The 24,199-nt window shown below is 52.9% G+C and overlaps 1 protein-coding gene across 1 annotated transcript in view; it reads left to right on the forward strand.

Moving 5' to 3' along the window:
* The first annotated feature begins 1,995 nt into the window (after positions 1 to 1,995).
* The window catches only part of CAPN5 (calpain 5), a 79,476-nt gene continuing 57,272 nt past the window's right edge, over positions 1,996 to 24,199 (forward strand). The window contains exons 1-2 of the mRNA XM_077341253.1: positions 1,996 to 2,102; positions 22,720 to 22,886. Coding sequence (XP_077197368.1) covers positions 22,725 to 22,886 — 162 coding nt within the window. The 5' untranslated portion in view covers positions 1,996 to 2,102; positions 22,720 to 22,724. The remainder of the gene's footprint in view (positions 2,103 to 22,719; positions 22,887 to 24,199) is intronic.

The raw sequence follows: 24,199 nt of genomic DNA on the forward strand, positions 1-24,199 counted from the left end.
ACTTTCTTCTGCTGATTCAGACCAGCATGGCAACCCACCCGACTCTACCTTGCAGGGGTGTTGTGAAGATAAATCTAGAGGGGTGGAAGACAACACAAGCCACTTTGGATGTCCATTTGGGGAGAAAGGCCAGGGTATCGGAGTGGTCAAACGGTGGCTCTCCAGATGTCCATGGGCCACAATTCCCATGAGCCCTTGCCAGCACGCTGGCAAGGGCTCATGGGAATTGTAGTCCATGGACATCTGGAGAGCCACCGTTTGGCCACTCCCGGATAGATGAAGTGACTAAATAAATAAATTCAGGTGGGCAGCCACGTTGATCAGACAGTTTAATTCTGGGTATAAGCTTTGGTGTGTCTCTGAAAAATTGTCCCTGCTCACCAGACCTCATACCTTGAATAAAATTTTGTTGGTCTTAAAGTTGCCGGTGGACTCTGGAAATAAATAAAATGGACGTTTTCCAAACCTTCTTGGAATTAAGGATAAAGATGGTAGGATTGAGGCTGGAGCCAAGATGGGACGGAAGAGAAACCGAAGAGAAACTTTACGTGCTGGTCCAAGCGCTAGACCAGGGGTAGTCAAACTGCGGCCCTCCAGATGTCCGTGGACTACAATTCCCAGGAGCCCCTGCCAGCATTCGCTGGCAGGGGCTCCTGGGAATTGTAGTCCACGGACATCTGGAGGGCCGCAGTTTGACTACCCCTGCTGGGAAGAAAGAAGCTTGTTTTGGTGTCGGGTTGATCTAAGGGAAAAGGCATGCAAATTGTGTTTGGGCAACTGAGATGCAAACAGCTTTTGCTTTCAGGGTGTGATGCCAGATCCTGGTGACTGCTGTCATATTAGGATTTAGGAATGCATTTCGTTTTCAAATGCAAATGCCGCTTTTAAAAGCCCGTAAGCGTAAAACCCATCTTGCAAGACAGCCTGGAGAAATCAGGTGGTCATAAGATGGGCATCTCCGGACTAGCCAGGCTCCTGTCCTGACCAAGTGGAAATCCAGCAGGGAATGCTATTCTCCGTATCACTGCATTCCCATGCTGGAGAGAAAGCATTCCCTGTTGAATTTCAGCCTGTCGACCGTGATATTTTTGTCCCACCCAAGGAGCAAGGGGTGCTGTTTGTAGTTCTCTTTGCCTGCGTTTTATCCTCACAACCTCCCTGCGAAGCGGGTGGACCTCAGAGTGCAATTAGCCATCGGTAACCCAAAGAGCCGCATGGAAGCATGGGGATTCGAACCCAGGCCTCGCCAGCTCCCAGGCCAACAACTTATAATAATAGCTCTCCTGCAGGAACAGAAGGGCAGCAGCGTTGCTCATATCATCCTACCGCCTCCCTTTTGCGTTGACCTTTTTACAGCAGGCAGGGTTCCCAACTCTGTTAAGAAATTCCTGGAGATCTGGGGTTGGCAGCGTAGAGGGCAGCGTTTGGGAATTCGAGGGACCCCTGTTGGAGTACAGCTCCAAAGCAGCCATTTTCTCCAGGTGGAGCCCATCTCTGACACCTGTAAAATTCCGGGAGATCTCCAGGCTGTGCCTGGAGGTTGGCAAGCATGCAGTTTGACTTTAGCGGGATGGGGGGCATCAGAAAGCTCCCAAAGAGAACGGGAGCGACCTCCAGGTTGGAGCCCCGGGTACGGGCTAACCTGGCTCTGGCTTTACTCGCGAGGAGACATCCCCAACCCCCGCCTCCACTGGGATCCACAGCACGCTCTCTTCGGGCTAAGCCGAGGCCATTGGGGGAAACAAGCGGAGTTTACTGGCAAGTAACCGCGGGGAAAGCCTGCCGCCGGCCTGGTCGGGGCGCCCGAGCAAAACACGGAACGCCGGCGGAGCAAAAAACGGAACAAGCGCGGTAAGATACGGAACGGCGCGCCGAAACCGAATCCACGAACGAGCGAAAACTCCCTCCTCCTTCCAGGCTTCCTCGGGCGCATGCGCGCATTCCCCACCCTTGGGCCAAGCCCCGCCCCTCTTGCCTTCGGGGGCGGGGCTTCGAGAGGGAAAGTGCAGATAAGGACCGGGGGGAGGGAGGGACAGGGGGAGCTTGCAAGAGGCGCGCAGGCTGCCTGGAGCCGGGCTGGATCCCTCCCTCCTACTCACCAGGTAAGCCCTGCTCCATTTGGGGAGGGCGCGCGCGTGTGTTTGGGGGCTCCGGCTCGGGGGTCTCGTTGCAGGGAGCCGGCAGATCCCTTGCGCGAGGGATCCAGCCGGGTTCCTGAATCCAGCGGTGTCTGCCTGCGTGATCCGGGAAAGGGCGCCGTTGTCTGACCGCAAAGCTTCCCCTCCGGCCAGGCTGCAGCGCAAGAGGAATCTTTGGGGGGTGGATTTCCTCCGACGCCAGAAAAGGCGGAAGATTGGAGGGGGGGGGGCACATGGAGGGGCTTTCAATTTAATCCGAATTGGAGGTGGGAGATTCTCTTTCTGGTCTGTCGCTTTTCCTGCCCAGATTCCCGAAGTCTGCCTGCGTGCCCCCAGCGAGCCGGGGGCAGGATCTCCCCTTGGGGGGAGATGCCAGTGGGGGGAACTACCTGGGAAAGGGCGACCCCCCCCCCGGGGTGGTACTTGGCAGCAAAAGCATTGGGGTAGCCCCAGGTGTTTGGCTCCGGGCTCCTGAAAGCCACCAGTCCCTTTCATCTGACCTGCTGGTTTGGCACAGTCAAGTTTCTAGTCCTCGTGGAACCCCGGTGGGCTGCTTTCCAAAACTGGGACCGTTGTGAGGTTTGGGGCTCGGATCTCAGTTTGAACACCTGGCTCACTCTGGCCTTAGGAGCCAAGCAAGGTCGGCGCTAGTTAGCACCTGCATGGGTCCCTTTCATTTTACCTGCTGGTTTGGGACAGTCAAGTTTCTAGTCCTCGGTGGGCTGCTTTCCAAAAACGGGACGGTTTAGGGCTCGGATCTCAGTTTGAACACCTGGCTCACCCTGGCCTTAGCCAAGTAGGGTCAGTGCTAGTTAGCACCTGTATGGGAACCCCCCTCCCCACCTCAGGCCGTTTCCCTTAACTTGGTCTTGTCAAATCTCCAAAGTGAAGCAGAACTGGCCTAGAGCAGAGATAAGATGCAAAAAGCAATCCCTTTGCCTAGAGGAGAGGATTCAAAATGCCAGGGGGAAGGAAATTAGCATCCATAGTGAGATGAGCTGAGTTCAAATCCAGTGACAACTTAAGCGACCAAGGAGATGTGCAGGGTATGAACTGTTGAGACTCACAGTTCCATCAGAACCGAGATCTTGGGACTCTTCTATCCCAGGCAGAAGACAGAAAGTTCTGTGAAGGTTCAAGGGGGTGGCAGGTGACAGTGGATGAGCGAGAGGATTATGAGTGTCCTGCACGGTGCAGGGGGTTGGACTAGATGACCCAGGAGGTCCCTTCCAACTCCATGATTCTATAAGGGAGTCAGGATTTAGAGGCACAATGCCACATGCCAGAGCAGAGGGGAAATGAAATGCTTCTCTTAGCATCCGTAGTCAGAAAAGAATCCTGGGTCCTTGTTGAGGCCTGGTGGGCTCTGTGGTTCTGAACTTGTCAATGGATTCAAGTTTCACCATCCCCTGTTGCAGTCTCCCTTGGAAGCTTGCCTGTCTGAGGGTCGCTGCCCTGGAAGGCTAGAACATTTCCCCTGCTGGTTTGGGGGATGTCACGATTTTCTTTTTGCCGTGTCTGATTTACAGCCGCTAAGTCGTTTGCGCAAGGGGTGGCCTGTTTGTCTGGTGCAGAATCCAGAAGGGTGTTGCTGACATTTGACACCATCTATAAAGTTGAAAGACAAATGGGTGAATGAACCAGCGAGGGCGCGGCTGGTGTTGTGAAGTCTGTCGGTTGCGTTGTCAGAGTGGATATGTGGCCTAGAGTTGTGAGTTCCCCTCTGGCCACGGAGGGGTGGGGGTAGGGGGGTAAGATGCCTAGATCCAGGTATGGAAACTGCGGGCGATTGGGGGATAGACCCTGGGGAGAACTGGGACTCCAGCAGAGTACTATGTCAAAGTCTCCTCCCTCCCAAGCGGCCAGATCTCTGTAGTCTGGAAGGAAGCTGTAATTCTAGGGTATCTCCAGGCCTCGCCTGGAGTTTGGCACTCCTAACAGGGGCTGAGTTGGCATCTTGATTTAATTCAGGCCCAGGTTTCATGACAGGGATGGTTTCTGATCAGAACTGGCACCTTCGTTTTGTAGACGTTGTTTGTTCATCCCACCGTTTTCTCCCTCCAAGTGGTTTACATTATTCCCCCCTTTTCCAGTTTTCATTTCACAATGGCCCTGCAAGGTAGGCGAGGTGGAGAGTAGCCCCACTGCCGCCCTGCTTGTCCGGTGTGATTGGTGGGTTAGGATTAGGGAAAGGACAGCTGCTTTCTTTTTTTATTTATGCTGCTTCTTTTCTCACAGAGGCTCCAGGCAGATCACAAAATGTTTTAAAAAATCCATTCAGTTGGCCGTGATTTTCCTGGTTTTCCTGGACGAGCTTGAATCAGAAAGTCATCCTGGAGACGCTTCTGGAATATTTTCGGATTTAAATAATTCTAGCAAATACCCTCTAAGTGAGCTTGTGTGGGGTGATGGGTAAGAGTGGCCAACTAGGAGACCTGGGTTCGAATCCCATCTCGTGCTATGGAAACTCACAAACCTAGCTTATGGGGTTGTCGTGAGCATAAAACAGAGGAGAAAGCCCTACCTTATAGGGTTGTCGTGAGCATAAAACAGAGGAGAAAACCCTACCTTGTAGGGTTGTCATGAGCATAAAATAGATGAGAAAACCCTACCTTGTAGGGTTGTCATGAGCATAAAATAGAGGCAAAAACCCTACCTTATAGGGCTGTTGTGAGCATAAAATAGAGGCAAAAACACTACCTTATAGGGCTGTTGTGAGCATAAAATAGAGAAATAAATAGAGCATAATAAATAGAGCATAAAATAGAGGAGAAAGCCCTACCTTATAGGGCTGTCGTGAGCATAAAACAGAGGAGAAAACCCTACCTTGTAGGGTTGTCATGAGCATAAAATAGACGAGAAAATCCTACCTTGTAGGGTTGTTGTGAGCATAAAATAGATGAGAAAACCCTACCTTATAGGGCTGTTGTGAGCATAAGATAGAGGCGAAAACACTACCTTATAGGGCTGTTGTGAGCATAAAATAGAGAAAATTCTACCTGTTGTGACCATAAAATAGAGGAGAAAATCCTCCTTTATAGGGTTGTTGTGAGCATAAAATAGAGCCGAAAACCCCACTTTATAGGGTTGTTGTGAGCATAAGAGGAGAAAGCTATAAGCAGCTCTAGGTCCCTGTTAGGCAAAAAGGCAGGCAATGAATTAAATCAACAAGCGCTGTGGTTTGTCCAAGCTTCGTACCCCCTGTCTTGCCTACCCAGCAGGGTGGGTTTTTTGCACAGCAGCCCTGAGAATGATAAGGTATGCAAGAGAGAGACTCCGTTGGGTTTTGCCCAACCAGGCATCAAAGGAGGCTCAGTAAGCATTGCCGTAGACCTCGGTTTCTAAAATGAGAACATACGATAAAGCATGAGCACCTAATCTTGTTTGGCCAGTGAACGCCTGTCAAATCCGGACACAAAATGGCTGCTGCAAGAGGCGGGGCCAGTCACGAAATGTCAGGGCGTGAGGTTATGCATGGTTTTCAAACATTTGCTTGCATGCCCACAGCTCCTCAGAAGCCCTGGCTGCCAAAAAGCCCCACTCATTTAAAAAAAATACTTAGTGGCACGGGGGGGGGGGGGAGGTTTTGCCTGTGAGCACCACGTTGGGGAAGTCTGCAAGAAGCATTCAAATCCTCCCTCTGTCGTGGAAGCTCATTGGGAGATTTGGGGCCAACTTAATCCGCCTCACAGGGGGGTCGTTCGCACCCTTCCGCCTTCTTGCCCCAGGTAAGGAACTCCGGTCAGACCTGTGACAGGGTGCAGGAGAGTCCCTCCCCTCCCCGGAAGAATCTGCACATGTTTTCCTCAAACCCCATGGAGGCACCTTTAATGTGCCCAGAGTGAGCGCGCGAGAGAGCCCCGTGGGAAATTAGATTTTGTTTAATTGGAGGCTTTGCATGTTTCCAAGCAGCTGTTTGCCCGGGCAGGTAAGAAGACTCTTTGTGCTTGTGCCTGCTTGCACATGAACCGCATTATGGGGTCATGCTCAGAGTCCTGCCCTTTGGCCGATGGCCGTTCCCCTAGGAGCAGGGACTCGATCTTAGCTGCCCCTGTTCTGTGGGACGTCTTTCCCCCAGGGGTGTGTTGTTGTCGCCTTTGGGAGAACGAGAAATGCTGGCCTGGGCTGATAAGGGGAATTTTTTTTGGGGAGGGGACACACACACACACACACACACACAGACGGTACCACTTCAGACTGCAGGGGGAGGCCTGGTGCTCTTTGAAAGCGGTCTCCGTCAGTAATCCCCTGCCAATGGGAGAGTGGCATAGCGTGTACAGAGCTCTCCTCGCTTTATCTCCGTCTCTCTCTCTGATGTGCAAATTTTTTATTTGCGGGCGGGTTGAGATGTATTCGGGCTGCATTTGAAGGAAAGGTTTGACACAATGGAGGCCAGAGGCCGTTCTTCTTGGATGAGACGATCCAGACGGCATTGGTCAGATTTGCAGATGACCCTTAATTGGGCGGGGTGCCAAACATCCGGGGGGAAAAGATCTCTATTCAAGGAGGCTTGGGTAGATTGGGAAATTCGGCCATAGCTAACAGAATGAATTGCAGGAGGGAGGTTTGCTAAGAATTACATTTGGGTAATTGAAACGGGGTGCCTAAATATCAGACGGGGGATACCTGGCTTGATAGGCGTGCGTGCAAAAGGGACTTTGAATATGAGCCAACTGTGTGATGCGGCAGCAAAGAAGGCGAATGCGATCCCCGGCTGGATTGCTAGGAGCACCGAATCTAGAGCAAGGGAAATTGACATCCCATTCTATTCCGCATTGGCTGGACCTAATTTTAGGATATTCTGTCCCATTCTGGGCACTGCAAACCAAGGAGGATCTTGAGAAGTTGGGAACATGTCCAGAGAAGGCCGGCTGGGATGGTCGAGGGGCTGAGATCCATGCCTTACAAGGAGAGGAAAAGATAATTGGGTCTGTGTCGCTTGGAGAAGAGGCGGGCTACGGATAGGGGGGAGAGGACAGCTGTGTTGAACTACACTAAAGGTAGACCTATTGAAGAGGGGGCCAACTTGCTGATGGCAGCTTTAGAGACAAGGACTAGGAGCAACGGGTTCGAATGTTGCAAAAGGAAGTTCCACTGAAACGGGTTCGAATGATGCAAAAGGAGGTTCCTTGGAAGCTGTAGGAGGAGCTTGGATGATCCAGGAGGTTGCGATTTTCCAGTCCCCGAGAAGGTGGAGGGCTGGACTGGATGGCCCTTGCTGGTCTCTTGCAGCTTGGTATGTGATTCTGATTCTTATGGGGACCCTCTGAATTCCCAGCTTCCAAACTTCATGGCCTTAGCTACCTTGCTTCCTTCTTGCAAATCGAGGGGCGTGGTGCACTTGATGGACTTCCTCTTTTCCAGATCCCTGCAGCTTTTCCTAGGGTTATTGTCTTTTCTAATGACTCTGATCTTCTAGTGTAACCAGCAACACATCCTTCAGGGTCTTTCCTGGCTCCTTGACGGCCACCTGTTCCAGCCTCACCCTCCTTCCAGTTTCTTGGCTTGTCTCCATTTGGGTTGACGACAGAGCCGGGGAAGAGAAAACCATAAACGCTTTCTCCTTCACAGCCTCTGAAGAACCTGGAAGCTGATACCTAACTCTGCTGTTTCTTCATGAAGTGGGGAGCTCCCCTCACTGGCGGTCTCCAAGCAGCAGCTGGACAGATCCTTCTCCTGGATGCTTGAGGCTGATCCTGCATTGAGTAGTGGGTTAGACTAGATGGCCTCTCTGGCACCCTTCCCACTCTAAGATTCATAGCTCGGGCAAACCTGCTCCTGTCAGATCTCAGAAGCTAAGCAGGATCCGTCCTGGTTAGGACTTGGACGGGAGACCTCCAAAAATGCCAGGCTCATGACGTGGGGGCAGGCAATGGCAAACCTTTAGGAGCACCTTTACTCTGGTTCGGTCTCACTTGGAGTCCTGGGTTCAGTTTTGGGCACCCCAATTGAAGAGAGATGTTGACAAACTGGAGTGTGTCCAGAGGAGGGCAACAAAGATGGTGAGGGGTTTGGAGACCAAGACGTAGGAAGAAAGGTTGGGGGAGATTGGTCTGGTTAGCTTGGAGAGGAGACCACTGAGAGGGGATCTGATCCTCAAGTATTTAAAAGGCTGCCATATGGAGGATGGAGCAGAATTGTTCTCTCTTGCCCCAGAGGGACGGACCAGAACCAATGGGATGAAAGTAATTCAAAAGAAATTCCGGAAGAAGTTCCTGACAGTCAGAGCGGTTCCTCAGTGGAACAGGCTTCCTCGGGAGGTGGTGGGTTCTCTTTCTTTGGAAGTTTCTAAGCAGAGGCTGGAGAGCCATCTGACGGAGAGGCTGATTCTGTGAAGGCTCAATGGGGTGGCAGGTGACAGTGGATGAGCGAGAGGGTTGGGAGTGTCCTGCACAGTGCAGGGGGTTGGACTAGGTGACCCAGGAGGTCCTTTCCAAACTCTATGATTCTATGATTCTTTGATTCTGTGAACGTCTCTTGCTTGGCCACCGGACCATCAGCACATCTCCTGGCTATTTTACACCCATGCCAATCTCCTGGTGGCACCTGGGGATCCCCGAGAACCTCACCTCCCAATAACAAAGATCAGTTCACCTGGAGTTAATGGGTGCTTTGGGGGGGGGGGCTCTGTGGTATTGCACACCAATAATCCCCAAATCTCTCAGAATTTCCCAACCTGGATCTGTCCACCCAACCCCGAATCCCCCCCCCCCGCGGGGGCTGCAAAATCTTACAGCCTCCCCTCCCTGCTTTCTCGTACTAACACCTTGGTTCCTTGTCCTGGTGATTGCAAAAAGAACGTCAAAAACGTAAGAGCAAAGCCTGATGAATTTTCAGAAGCCGGAGAGGAGGGTGAATAAAATGCAGGGGGGGGGGTTGGAGGGGGGATATGCAAACTGGGATGTGCTGAGCTGCAGGCTTTGCATGAAGTAAACAAACGGTGTTTAAAAAGTGACGGAAACCAGCACTGCAGTCTCGGCCGTGGGCCTTTCCTGTGCGTGGGGCGGGCCAAACGGGTTCTGTTGAATGCCATCGGGGGAGCGGACTTTGTCTCTGTTTGCCTGGTGACCGGCTGGCACTGGCTTGACCGTCTTGCTCGGCCCCGGGCCAAGCTGCCTCGGGCGATGTGGAAGAATCCCTCGGCTGGGCGGGACGCCGAACGGCTCCCTGCTTCCGGAAAGGGCCCGGCCTGCGTGAGCCAGCATGGGGCAGCGGTTCGGAGTGGTGGGTTGAAATCCGGAGAACCGAGTTCGAATCGCCCCTTCTCCCCACTGCAGCGTCCTGGAGGACCTTGGGCTCATCCCAGTTCTCTGCCAACGGCCCCAGCCCTACCTGTCTCCCAAGGTGTCCGCTGTGCCGAGAGGAGATGAAGGCGGGGTCAATCCCCGTCACCTCCAGTTACAAAAGACCGAGCTGTGAAAAAACAGCTCAAGAGAAAACGCAGAGAAAGGGTGGGGCTTGGGGGGGGGGAGAACATCTGCTTGACATTCAGAAGGTCCCAAGTTCGATCCCGGGCAGGAGGGGATGGGAAAGGCCTGTGCCTGAGACTAAGGAGAGCTGCTGACAGTCTGAGTAGACGATCCTGACTTTGACAGACCAAGAGTCTGATTCCCTAGAAAGCGGCTTCCTGTGACGTGGCACACCGCTTAGATTAGGGGTAGTCAACCTGTGGTCCTCCAGATGTCCATGGACTACAATTCCCATGAGCCCCTGCCAGCGTTTGCTGGCAGGGGCTCATGGGAATTGTAGTCCATGGACATTTGGAGGACCACAGGTTGACTACCCCTGGCTTAGATGACTGCGTTTCCCTCCGAACTTGGCCGTTCCCATCTCTGAGGATGGGCGCTTGTGTCTGCTTGAAGGCCGGCCCCAAGCCACCCATTCCCCCCCTGTTGTTGACCCTTTATGCTTCTCTCCTGATGTTGAACCCCGGCCTGGCGTTCCCGAAAGGAATCCTCACTCAGCAGTTTTGTTTCTCCCTGTGTGTCTGTGCCGGGCAAACAGGCTTTGAGGCTTCCTCTCTCCTTTATTATTGCTCATTATGTTTTAATTAATTGCTCAATTGCAAGTTACAATCATGGTGCCCAGGAGGAGGGGGGAATAAATAAATATGCAAGCGCGGGTTTTGCAGCCGTTGAAACGTCCCCCAGAGCAGCGAAGGGATGGATTAAGAATCCCGTCTGCCGTTCCAGGACACCCTAATTGAGCAGGAAGTAACTCCGTCCGGAAATGTCTTCGAAACAGGGGCAAGAAGGGTTTAAAGCGATTAGCACAACGGTCGAAGAGTCTTTAGTTACTGCGTTCCTTTTTGTTTGCCGTGCACGTCCATTCCTCTTTTTAAAAAATTGTGCACCTTTTTTTCTTTTCTTTTTTTTTTAATGGCACCACCAGGATTCCAAAACAATGAATTATTTCCTTGGCTGCTGAAAGAAGGCAAGGAGGAATTAAAGATTTCCTTTCCAGAAATGCGTCCGCTTGGCAACTAAGACAGCTTTCTTCTGGAGAGTGAGAATTTGAAAGCAATGCCTGAAAAATCAGCTCACTTCTGGGAGAACGGCTGCAGTTTTTAAGTGCGGAGGGCAAATCGCCACATTTCGGGCATCGTGGGATCATGTGGGCAGGACAATTCCAGACTGAATCAGCTAAATCCCAAGATGGTGGCTGGGGGCTTGTTAGCAGCATCCTAAAACGGAGTTCCCCAACATGGTGCCCGTGGGCACCATTGACCTGCCAGTACTTCCTCTGGCACCCACTGAGCCCAAGCCCCTCGGTTCATATCCCCTTCTCTTTCTCCCCTGCTCCCCCTTAGGAAATTCCATTGTTTATTTTATACCTCCCCGCTTCTGTGATCCTTTTGCAAAATGAGGAGGGAGGTATTATGTTTGGCTCCGCCTCCTGGGGCAGCCATTTTGGTTTGGGCTCCGCCTCCTGAAGTCGCCATTTTGGGGCGGCGCTCATCACCCACTCTCAAAATTCCAAAGGTGCCCGGAGGGGCAAAAAGGTTAACGGCCTGAAATCCTTGGCTTCCCCTCCGTCTCTTCTTGCTGTACCCTTGCATGAAAGAAACCTTCACCGGTGGATTTCTGTTGAGAGCTTCACCAGTGGATTTCTGCCTGATCCTGTTGCAGTAACCTCTGGTGCCTGGCAATCTAATTTGGGCAAAAGGTTTGCAGCTTTGCCTGGTATCGGAGCCAGTCGTGGCAAAGGCCTGGTCATAATTACAGAAGGAACCTGATGAAAGTCGAATGAAATTGTAGAGGTGACTTCGCCTCCTGGTTCAATACCGTTAATCTCTCCTGTTTACACAGAAGGTGGCCCTTTGGCCGAAGGGTTTGCCTCCGGTTCAAGGAATCCCTTGCGAAAACAATCTACTTCTTTGTGACCACACCTGCGATGGTTGTATTAGCCGAAGGCGGGGGAATTCTGTTGGTAGCGGGCTGAGCTGAAATGCAATTGAGTTTCCAGCAGTAGTTTCCTGTAATTGCTTCATGGAGATTCTCCGTCAAAATGCAAACCTGGTTAAGGTCAGGAAAGGAGGGGTGGGCTTTGTGGTTGCGAGAGCAGGCAGCATTGACCCTTGAGCTGCCAGCCTGGGGGTGCTGACTGGGGATCTCCCGAGATCTCCCTGGATCAACCGAGGTGTCGCCTTGAATTCGCAAGACATGCTTTAGGATGCTCTGGGCTGATCCTGCGTAGAGCAGGGGGTTAGACTAGATGGCCTGTGTGGCCCCTTCCAACTCTAGGATTCTGTGATTCTATCATGGAGCCCCTGTTTATGGCATGGATCAGACCGTACTTGGAGACCTGGGTGCAGTTCTGGAGGCCTCATTTCCAAAAGGACGTGGACAAAACAGAGAGGGGGCAGAGGAGAGCAATGAGGAGGATCCGGGGCCTGGGGACCAAGCCCTGGGAGGAAAGGCTGAGGGACCTGGGAATGGTCAGTCTGGAGAAGAGGAGGCTGAGAGGGGACAGGATTTCTGTCTTTAAGTATTGGAAAGGTTGTCACTTGAGGAGTTCCTGTTGGCAGAAGAGGAGAGGACCCATGGTAATGGGTTTAACCTAGGTGTTAGAATAGTATTGGCTAGATAGCAGGAGAAGAATTTCACAGATTAGTTCAGCCCTGGAATGGCTCAGGAGGTGGGGAGCTCCCCGTCACTGGCTGTCTTCAAGCAGCATCTGGACAACGATTTATGCCGGATGCTTGAGGCTGATCCTGCACTGAGTAGGGGGTGGGACTGGAGGAATTGTTTCAATAAATATCATTAATTTAATTAATTTAATTAATTTAAAGGAGAGATCAGACCAGCCTCCCGTCTCACCCAGGGGCCAGCCAGTTCTTCTGCAGGGCCAGCCACAGGGCAGAGAGGCCGAGGCCTTCCCCTGAGAAGACCCTCAGAAGAGCCCTGCTGGGTCAGACCAGGGAGGGTCCCTCCAGTCCAGCCTCCCGTCTCACCCAGGGGCCAGCCAGTCCCACTAGAGGGCCAGCAACAGGGCAAAGAGGCCGAGGCCTTCCCCTGAGAAGACCCTCAGAAGAGCCCTGCTGGGTCAGGCCAGGGAGGGTCCCTCCAGTCCAGCCTCCCGTCTCGCCCAGGGGCCAGCCAGTTCCTCTGCAGGGCCAGCCACAGGGCAGAGAGGCCGAGGCCTTCCCCTGAGAAGACCCTCAGAAGAGCCCTGCTGGGTCAGGCCAGGGAGGGTCCCTCCAGTCCAGCCTCCCGTCTCACCCAGGGGCCAGCCAGTTCCTCTGCAGGGCCAGCCACAGGGCAAAGAGGCCGAGGCCTTCCCCTGAGAAGACCCTCAGAAGAGCCCTGCTGGGTCTCACATGGTGGTCAACCAGGTCCTCTGGATGGCCAACAACAGGATGGAGAGGCCAAGGCCTCTTTTTGCAGGGACATGACGGTGGTAAAACCAGTCTTCACCAGGGCAAATCGGTTTTCACGAAGTTAAAAATCCAACACTGGTTTCACGTCGTGCTTTTAAAAAACTTCTTTGGCCATGAGATTAGCAACTGAGACACCGTGAAGTCCATGGCTTCTGAGCTCCTGCGTTTTGGTTTGTTTTCTTTCTCCTGTGTGTTCTTTTTGTTTAGGAACAGGGTGATGTAAGTTTGCTCAGCGGTTTTTCTATCGATCCGGAACCCGCCCTGAGCTTTGTAACCTTTCTCGGGAACAGGTGGAAAAACACACCGTGAGTCACTGTTTGGGTTTCATTGCCTCGGTCTTTAAAAGGGGACAACCGGGTTGTCCCTCTGCATGCAAGGCCTCCTCCTTGGTTGGCATATTTGACTAGAAGGAGGGGTCCGAGGGGAGGTCCGCGGCCGGGAGCCATCTGCCGCTTTCAGAAGGTAGACCAGTGGTCCTCAACCTTCCTAATGCCGCGACCCTTTAATGCAGGGGAAGTCAACCTGTGGTCCTCCAGAGGTCCATGGACTACAATTCCCATGAGCCCCTGCCAGCAAATGCAGCTTTCAGAAGGTAGACCAATGGTCCTCAACCTTCCTAATGCCGCGACCCTTTAATGCAGGGGAAGTCAACCTGTGGTCCTCCAGAGGTCCATGGACTACAATTCCCATGAGCCCCTGCCAGCAAATGCTGCTTTCAGAAGGTAGACCAATGGTCCTCAACCTTCCTAATGCCGCGACCCTTTAATGCAGGGGAAGTCAACCTGTGGTCCTCCAGAGGTCCATGGACTACAATTCCCATGAGCCCCTGCCAGCAAATGCCGCTTTCAGAAGGTAGACCAATGGTCCTCAACCTTCCTAATGCCGCGACCCTTTAATGCAGGGGAAGTCAACCTGTGGTCCTCCAGAGGTCCATGGACTACAATTCCCATGAGCCCCTGCCAGCAAATGCAGCTTTCAGAAGGTAGACCAATGGTCCTCAACCTTCCTAATGCTGCGACCCTTTAATGCAGGGGAAGTCAACCTGTGGTCCTCCAGAGGTCCATGGACTACAATTCCCATGAGCCCCTGCCAGCAAATGCCGCTTTCAGAAGGTAGACCAATGGTCCTCAACCTTCCTAATGCCGCGACCCTTTAATGCAGGGGAAGTCAACCTGTGGTCCTCCAGAGGTCCATGGACTACAATTCCCATGAGCCCCTGCCAGCAAATGCCGCTTTCAGAAGGTAGACCAATGGTCCTCAACCTTCCTAATGCCGCGACCCTTTAATGCAGGGGAAGTCAACCTGTGGTCCTCCAGAGGTCCATGGACTACAATTCCCATGAGCCCCTGCCAGCAAATGCCGCTTTCAGAAGGTAGACCAATGGTCCTCAACCTTCCTAATGCCGCGACCCTTTAATGCAGGGGAAGTCAACCTGTGGTCCTCCAGAGGTCCATGGACTACAATTCCCATGAGCCCCTGCCAGCAAATGCCGCTTTCAGAAGGTAGACCAATGGTCCTCAACCTTCCTAATGCCGCGACCCTTTAATGCAGGGGAAGTCAACCTGTGGTCCTCCAGAGGTCCATGGACTACAATTCCCATGAGCCCCTGCCAGCAAATGCCGCTTTCAGAAGGTAGACCAATGGTCCTCAACCTTCCTAATGCCGCGACCCTTTAATGCAGGGGAAGTCAACCTGTGGTCCTCCAGAGGTCCATGGACTACAATTCCCATGAGCCCCTGCCAGCAAATGCCGCTTTCAGAAGGTAGACCAATGGTCCTCAACCTTCCTAATGCCGCGACCCTTTAATGCAGGGGAAGTCAACCTGTGGTCCTCCAGAGGTCCATGGACTACAATTCCCATGAGCCCCTGCCAGCAAATGCTGCTTTCAGAAGGTAGACCAATGGTCCTCAACCTTCCTAATGCCGCGACCCTTTAATGCAGGGGAAGTCAACCTGTGGTCCTCCAGAGGTCCATGGACTACAATTCCCATGAGCCCCTGCCAGCAAATGCCGCTTTCAGAAGGTAGACCAGTGGTCCTCAACCTTCCTAATGCCGCGACCCTTTAATGCAGGGGAAGTCAACCTGTGGTCCTCCAGAGGTCCATGGACTACAATTCCCATGAGCCCCTGCCAGCAAATGCAGCTTTCAGAAGGTAGACCAATGGTCCTCAACCTTCCTAATGCCGCGACCCTTTAATGCAGGGGAAGTCAACCTGTGGTCCTCCAGAGGTCCATGGACTACAATTCCCATGAGCCCCTGCCAGCAAATGCCGCTTTCAGAAGGTAGACCAGTGGTCCTCAACCTTCCTAATGCCGCGACCCTTTAATGCAGGGGAAGTCAACCTGTGGTCCTCCAGAGGTCCATGGACTACAATTCCCATGAGCCCCTGCCAGCAAATGCTGCTTTCAGAAGGTAGACCAATGGTCCTCAACCTTCCTAATGCCGCGACCCTTTAATGCAGGGGAAGTCAACCTGTGGTCCTCCAGAGGTCCATGGACTACAATTCCCATGAGCCCCTGCCAGCAAATGCAGCTTTCAGAAGGTAGACCAATGGTCCTCAACCTTCCTAATGCCGCGACCCTTTAATGCAGGGGAAGTCAACCTGTGGTCCTCCAGAGGTCCATGGACTACAATTCCCATGAGCCCCTGCCAGCAAATGCTGCTTTCAGAAGGTAGACCAATGGTCCTCAACCTTCCTAATGCCGCGACCCTTTAATGCAGGGGAAGTCAACCTGTGGTCCTCCAGAGGTCCATGGACTACAATTCCCATGAGCCCCTGCCAGCAAATGCCGCTTTCAGAAGGTAGACCAATGGTCCTCAACCTTCCTAATGCCGCGACCCTTTAATGCAGGGGAAGTCAACCTGTGGTCCTCCAGAGGTCCATGGACTACAATTCCCATGAGCCCCTGCCAGCAAATGCCGCTTTCAGAAGGTAGACCAATGGTCCTCAACCTTCCTAATGCCGCGACCCTTTAATGCAGGGGAAGTCAACCTGTGGTCCTCCAGAGGTCCATGGACTACAATTCCCATGAGCCCCTGCCAGCAAATGCCGCTTTCAGAAGGTAGACCAGTGGTCCTCAACCTTCCTAATGCCGCGACCCTTTAATGCAGGGGAAGTCAACCTGTGGTCCTCCAGAGGTCCATGGACTACAATTCCCATGAGCCCCTGCCAGCAAATGCAGCTTTCAGAAGGTAGACCAATGGTCCTCAACCTTCCTAATGCCGCGACCCTTTAATGCAGGGGAAGTCAACCTGTGGTCCTCCAGAGGTCCATGGACTACAATTCCCATGAGCCCCTGCCAGCAAATGCCGCTTTCAGAAGGTAGACCAGTGGTCCTCAACCTTCCTAATGCCGCGACCCTTTAATGCAGGGGAAGTCAACCTGTGGTCCTCCAGAGGTCCATGGACTACAATTCCCATGAGCCCCTGCCAGCAAATGCTGCTTTCAGAAGGTAGACCAATGGTCCTCAACCTTCCTAATGCCGCGACCCTTTAATGCAGGGGAAGTCAACCTGTGGTCCTCCAGAGGTCCATGGACTACAATTCCCATGAGCCCCTGCCAGCAAATGCAGCTTTCAGAAGGTAGACCAATGGTCCTCAACCTTCCTAATGCCGCGACCCTTTAATGCAGGGGAAGTCAACCTGTGGTCCTCCAGAGGTCCATGGACTACAATTCCCATGAGCCCCTGCCAGCAAATGCTGCTTTCAGAAGGTAGACCAATGGTCCTCAACCTTCCTAATGCCGCGACCCTTTAATGCAGGGGAAGTCAACCTGTGGTCCTCCAGAGGTCCATGGACTACAATTCCCATGAGCCCCTGCCAGCAAATGCCGCTTTCAGAAGGTAGACCAATGGTCCTCAACCTTCCTAATGCCGCGACCCTTTAATGCAGGGGAAGTCAACCTGTGGTCCTCCAGAGGTCCATGGACTACAATTCCCATGAGCCCCTGCCAGCAAATGCCGCTTTCAGAAGGTAGACCAATGGTCCTCAACCTTCCTAATGCCGCGACCCTTTAATGCAGGGGTAGTCAACCTGTGGTCCTCCAGATCTCCATGGACTACAATTCCCATGAGCCCCTGCCAGCTTTGCTGGCAGGGGCTCATGGGAATTGTAGTCCATGGAGATCTGGAGGACCACAGGTTGATTATCCCAGCTTTAATGCTTTTCCTCATGTTGTGGTGACCCCCAACCATAATATTAGGCAAGGGTTCTTTCACAGAAATTAAACCAAAACTGACCAATGGCGTGAAGAGCCCTTGTTCATGATTGCATATAAATTGGTTTTTTTTCCGGGGTTTCTCAGTTCAGCTCTGCCTCTTGTCCCACCGTGCCGATCTCGCTCTTTTCCGCCGCTCCAGACAGACGAACGCTCTCTCTCGATCTACCCCGCAAGGCTGTTGTGTGGATGGCACCCCCTTGGCCAAGCTGCTTTCCCTGCTGCGACCCCTGTGAAAGGGTCGTTCGGCCCCCAAAGAGGTCCTGACCCCCACGCTGAGAACCACTGAGATACAGTCTGGCAGGTTACTGTGTTGGTCTGAAGCAGCAGAACACAAATTTTGGACTGTGTTTATGAACTGCTTTGGAGCTTCTTCCAGTAGTGAAAAGTGGAAAAATCTCCCCTCCCCAGTTCTCCTCTGTTCTTTGCAACCCTCCAGGGGAACTGATCTCTGCCAATCTGGAGAGGAGCTGTAATTCTGGAGGTCTCCCAGGCCTAACCTGGAAGTTGGCATCCCTTATCCAATGGGTTTGGGTGCTTCTTGAGGACTAGCATGTTGATGACACGGCCAAATTTACATGTGCTCCCCGGCCCCAACGGTTAGGGCAGCTGGCCAGCAGGGGGCGCCGTGCCATGCAGCTAGAACAAAGGTGGCCAAACTGTGGCTCTCCAGATATCCGTGGACTACAATTCCCATGAGCCCCTGCTAGGTGCCACAGACATCTGGTCATAGAGGGTGACATGGTGGGGCTGGTAATTTTGATTACTGCACTTATAATCTTTTTTCCCTGCAAACTCTTTCTACTTGGCATTTAACATCCTCCCGGGGGGGAAACGTTTTGGCTGAATTTTTCCCATTTTCCAGTAACAAAATCTGCCTCCACTTAAGCCACGTTACTCGAGAACCCCGTAGAAAGCTTCCAGGAAGTTTTATGCAAGCTTGGCGCTCTCTGTTTGTCTTCTGGGAGTCTCCCCCTTTCTCTTCCCAGGCAAGAAGCAGGGTGCCCACCCCCCCCCCTCCAGTTGCCAACCTCCAGGTGATGTAACAGCTAAGTGGGAAACAGTGGGGGATACCACAGAGGCAAACAAAAACTGCCCGCTGGAAATGGCATCAAGTTCCAAGCAATCCCGCAATTATAATAAACTCCTAAATCATAGAATAATAGAGTTGGAAGGGACCTCCTGGGTCATCTAGTCCAACCCCCTGCACTGTGCAGGACACTCACATCCCTATTGCTTATCTAGTGTAACCTGCCACCCCCTTGAGCCTTCACAGAATCAGCCTCTCCGTCAGATGGCTCTCCAGCCTCTGCTTAAAAATCTCCAAAGATGGAGAACCCACCACCTCCCGAGGAAGCCTGTTCCACTGAGGAACCACTCTGACTGCCAGGAACTTCTTCCGGAATTTCTTTTGAATTACTTTCATCCCATTGGTTCTGGTCCTAGACTTTATCTTCTTCAAACAACTGATAACCTATCAATGATCTAGACATGGCTTTCAATATTACACAAAATAAGTGGGCAAAAGGGATTGTGTCTGAGCTTGGCTCCTGTGGCCCTTTCTTGCATGTCCAGGGAAATGCCCATCGCCACTTTTCCTCCAGGCAAGACTGGTTTCGGGGTGGGGGGGGGCATCATCTGGGCATGGAATTGGGGTCATTGTGGATGGGCAGGGAGTTGTGAATTTCCTGCCTTCTGCAGGGGGTTGGACTAGATGACCTTGGAGGTCCCCTTCCAACTCTTAAGATTCTATGATGCTTAAGGTAGCATCTCAATTTGCAGTCTTATTGATGCATCTGCCAGGATGGAAGTATAGATTCAACCGAACACGTGTTTCTTGAATGTAAATCATAAACCCTGTAATCAAATTGGGAGAGAAATTAGATCTCTCCCACTCGCTCGGCAGAATTCTGGGAGACTTAAGAAAATGCAGCCTGAGAGACAGTAATGAGATCGCTCCTGCAGGAGCCAGATTTGCTTGCTGGCAACCAAAATTAGGAATATTCGGGAGGATTGTGGAGGAAATAGGGCAGAGGGTTGCTACTTGCTGAGTTTACCCTGTATCTCAGCTAACCTAATCATCGGTTTGAATGTTATTGCTCTGAACGATCCTTAGAATTGTCCTAATTTATTTCTTGGTATGGGTTTTAATTTATATTATTTGTCTATATTCTGCACGCTGGTCAAGTCCCATAATAAGTCTTCTAAAAAAAAGAAGGGTAAAATCCAAGGTCCCTCCCCCCCTCATTGTCTTTGAACAGGTTGCCCTGGCAGGTAACTTTGGACAGAAAGAGAAATAGAAGAAGAAGAAGAGTTGGTTCTTATATGCCGCTTTTCCCTACCCGAAGGAGGCTCAAAGCGGCTTACTATGGCCTTCCCTTTCCTCTCCCCACAACAGACACCCTGTGGGGTGGGTGAGGCTGAGAGAGGTCTGATATCACTGCTCTGTGAGAACAGCACTATCAGGACTGTGATGAGCCCAAGGTCACCCAGCTGGCTACATGTGGGGGAGCGCAGAATCGAACCTGGCATGCCAGATTAGAAGTCCGCACTCCTAACCACTACACCAAACTGGCTCTCAGACTCCCCTCCCTCCTTGCATGAGTGTGTGTGTGTGTTTGTGTGCTTGTTTGTGTAGGTGTGTGTGCGTGGATATGTTAGCACACTGGTCATTTCCTCTGGGCCAACTGGAGTCCTGTCTGCTCTTCCGAAGGCAGCTGCTCGAGAGAAAATAATTCACCGGGAAGGCCTTGGCCAGGAGCCGAGAAGCCTTTTTAATTAAAAAAGAAGATGTCCAAGGAGCCTGTTTAAAATCCGGAGGTCTCCTGTGAGGTTGGGCCCAGATGTCTCTGTGTCGGCCCACGGAGTTAGATGTTCCTTGTATTTTTTCTGGAGGCAAAACATACCCCCCCGCCCCCTTCTCCCGCTGTCTTATCGTAATTCTCCTCTGGCACTTTTACAGCGTAGCAATCGTTCCTGTTGTGGCTTGCTGTGTTTCTTGGGGCGGTACGTGTCAGTACATGCAACATGCAGATGGTGAGGGATGCCAGCTTCGCGTCGGGAAAGACCTGGAGGTGTGGGGGGCGGAGCCTGAGGAGGGCGGAAAAGACCTGGAGGCATGGGGGTGGAGCTTGAGAAGGGCGGAAAAACTTGGAGGTGTGAGGGGTGGAGCTTGAGAAGGGCGGGAAAGACCTGGAGGCTTGGGGGTGGAGCTTAAGTTGTGGGAAAGACCTGGAGGCATGGGGTGGAGCTTAAGGGTGGGAAAGACCTGGAGGCATGGGGGTGGAGCTTAAGGGCGGGAAAGACCTGGAGACATGGGGGTGGAGCTTGAGAAGGGCAGAAAATTCTGGAGGCATGGGGGTGGAGCTTAAGGTGCAGGAAAGACCTGGAGGCATGGGGGTGGAGCTTAAGGGCGGGAAAGACCTGGAGACATGGGGGTGGAGCTTAAGGGCGGGAAAGACCTGGAGACATGGGGGTGGAGCTTAAGGGCGGGAAAGACCTGGAGACATGGGGGTGGAGCTTAAGGGCGGGAAAGACCTGGAGACATGGGGGTGGAGCTTGAGAAGGGCAGAAAAACCTGGAGGCATGGGGGTGGAGCTTAAGGTGCGGGAAAGACCTGGAGGCATGGGGGTGGAGCTTAAGGGCGGGAAAGACCTGGAGACATGGGGGTGGAGCTTAAGGGCGGGAAAGACCTGGAGGCATGGGGGTGGAGCTTGAGGAGGACAGGAAAGACCTGGAGGCCTGGGGGTGGAGCTTAAGGGAGGGAAAGACCTGGAGGCATGGGGGTGGAGCTTGAGGAGGACGGGAAAGACCTGGAGGCATGGGGGTGGAGCTTGAGAAGGGCAGAAAAACCTGGAGGCATGGGGGTGGAGCTTAAGGGCGGGAAAGACCTGGAGGCATGGGGGTGGAGCTTGAGGAGGATGGGAAAGACCTGGAGGCCTGGGGGAGGAGCTTAAGGGTGGGAAAGACCTGGAGGCATGGGGGTAGAGCTTAAGGGCGGGAAAGACTTGGAGGCATGGAGGTGGAGCTTGAGAAGGGCGGAAAAACCTGGAGGCATGGGGGTGGAGCTTAAGGGTGAGAAAGACCTGGAGGCATGGGGGTGGAGCTTAAGGTGCGGGAAAGAAATGGAGACATGAGGGTGGAGCTTGAGAAGGGCGGAAAAACCTGGAGGCATGGGGGTGGAGCTTAAGGGCGGGAAAGACCTGGAGGCATGGGGGTGGAGCTTAAGGTGCGGGAAAGAAATGGAGACATGAGGGTGGAGCTTGAGAAGGGCGGAAAAACCTGGAGGCATGGGGGTGGAGCTTAAGGGCGGGAAAGACCTGGAGGCATGGGGGTGGAGCTTAAGGTGCGGGAAAGAAATGGAGACATGAGGGTGGAGCTTGAGAAGGGCAGAAAAACCTGGAGGCATGGGGGTGGAGCTTAAGGGCGGGAAAGACCTGGAGGCATGGGGGTGGAGCTTGAGAAGGGCAGAAAAACCTGGAGGCATGGGGGTGGAGCTTAAGGGCAGGAAAGACCTGGAGACATGGGGGTGGAGCTTAAGGGTGAGAAAGACCTGGAGGCATGGGGGTGGAGCTTGAGAAGGGCGGAAAAACCTGGAGGCATGGGGGTGGAGCTTAAGGGCGGGAAAGACCTCGAGGCATGGGGGTGGAGCTTAAGGGCGGGAAAAACCTGGAGGCATGGGGGTGGAGCTTGAGAAGGGCAGAAAAACCTGGAGGCATGGGGGTGGAGCTTAAGGGCGGGAAAGACCTGGAGGCATGGGGGTGGAGCTTGAGAAGGGCAGAAAGACCTGGAGGCATGGGGGTGGAGCTTGAGAAGGGCGGAAAAACCTGGAGGCATGGGGGTGGAGCTTGAGAAGGTCGGAAAAACCTGGAGGCATGGGGGTGGAGCTTGAGAAGGGCGGAAAAACCTGGAGGGGGGTGGAGCTTAAGGTGCGGGAAAGAAATGGAGGCATGGGGGGTGGAGCTTGAGAAGGGCGGGCAAGACCTGGAGGCGTGGGGGTGGAGCTTAAGGGTGGGAAAGAAATGGAGGCATGGGGGGTGGAGCTTGAGAAGGGCGGAAAAACCTGGAGGCATGGGGGTGGAGCTTAAGGGCGGGAAAGACCTGGAGGCCCGGGGGTGGAGCTTAAGGGCGGGAAAGACCTGGAGATGTGAGGACCAGCTTGGTCCCATGGTTAAGAGCAATGACCTCTGATCTGAAGATCTTTGTTTGATTCTCCCCTCTTCGATGCACAGTCAGCTGGGTGAGCCAGTCCCAGTTCTCTCAGAGCTGTTTCCACTGTGCAGCTATCACAGAGCTCTCTCAGCCCCACCTCCGTCGCAGGGTGCCTGTTGTGGGGAGAGGAAAGGGAAGCGGATTGTCAGCCGCTTTAAGACTCCTCCAGGTCGTCTTCTAGGAAATGCAGCCCTTCATATAAAACAGGATCGAAGGAGAAATCCATACTCTGAGAGTCTTACCCTTTTGTCGTTGTTGTTTTTATTTGCATCCAGGAAGAATGTTTGCGTCGGCCCAGCCCTACGAAGGCCAGCGGTACGCGGCCCTGAAGAAGGATTGCCAACGGAAGAACGTTCTCTTCGAGGATCCGATCTTCCCCGCCAGCAATGATTCCCTTTTTTACAAGTCACAAATTCAGGGTATCCAGTGGAAACGGCCAAAGGTAAGAAACCCGACAGGACAGGCATTGTGGTAAAGACCCGTGAACTTGAATTTGGAGAATCTGGTTTGATTCCCCACATCACCTACAGCCAGCAGGCTGAGCTTGGGCCAGTCACAGTTCTCCGAGAGCTGTTCTCGTGGAGCAGTTCTTGCAGAGCTCTCTCAGCCCCACCTGCCTCACAGGGGCTTCTGTGGTTCTCAGCGTGGTGTGATGGTGAAGAGGGATGGCCTCTACTCTGGAGAACCGCGTTTGATTCCCCACTCCTCCTCCACATGCAGCCGGCTGGGCAACCTTGGGCCAGTCACAGTTCTCTCAGAGCTGTTAGGTTCATGAAACCCTCGTTGAGAAAGCCAGTTTTAAATGGAGACGCCGGGGATTGAACCTGCGGCCTTCTGCGTGCCAGTTTCTCCAGGAGAACTGATTTCTCCAGTCCAGAGATTAGTTGTCATTCTGGGAGCACTCCAGGCCTCACCTGAAGCCCTACTCCAAGATCCATCGCTCTTTGGAGACTTTCCACTCCCTGAGTGCCTCCAGAAGAATAATCAGTCAGACAGTTAAGGCTCTCTCTCTTTCTCCTCTATAACGCTCCAGGCCTCACCTGAAGGCCTGCAGCCCTGCTCCTAGAGCCATCGCCAGCCATGCTCAATTGAAGACTTCCCACTCCATGAGTGCCTCAGCAGAATAATTAGTCAGTTAGACAGTTAAGGCTCTCTCTCTCTCCCCTCTCTTGCTTGTTGTAAGTTGTTTCCCTTCTCACTAAAGCTATTTATTCGACGCACTGACCCTACAGCAGTGGAGCTCGGAAGCAAAGCCAATTCCCGCACAACCCGGTCTCTCATGCAGTGCCCAAATGAGACAATTATCGTCTTTGTTCTTCTGGGAATTCAAGTATTTTTTTGGGTCTGGAGGAACTGCAGCTTAGGCAAGAGGGAATGGGGGGGGGAGAGAGAGAGGGAGAGAGAGAGAACATTATCGATGATGTCCTCCAGATCGTGTGTGGATGTGTCTCTGCATTTGTGTGTGTGCGGAAATTGCCGACTGGGGCCAGGATCTTTTGGTGCAACAATTTTAATAGACGGGGGGTGGCATTCGGAAGTCACATCTGACGTCTGGAGGCCCCTTATATGGTTTTCAAGGCAAGAGGCATCCGGAGGTGGTCGGCCGTTCCCTGCCTCTGCGTAGCAGCCCTGGGCTTTTGGGTGGTTTCCCATCCAAGTATGAAGCTTCCAAGATCGAGCTAGCTTAGGCCGTCCAGGTCGCGCTGACACGGGCAGGAAATCATCCGTGCTCGTAAACTGTGCAGTTACTCCATC

This window comes from Paroedura picta, chromosome 6, assembly GCF_049243985.1.
Source record: "Paroedura picta isolate Pp20150507F chromosome 6, Ppicta_v3.0, whole genome shotgun sequence".
In the NCBI taxonomy this organism is placed as follows: Eukaryota; Metazoa; Chordata; class Lepidosauria; order Squamata; family Gekkonidae; genus Paroedura; species Paroedura picta.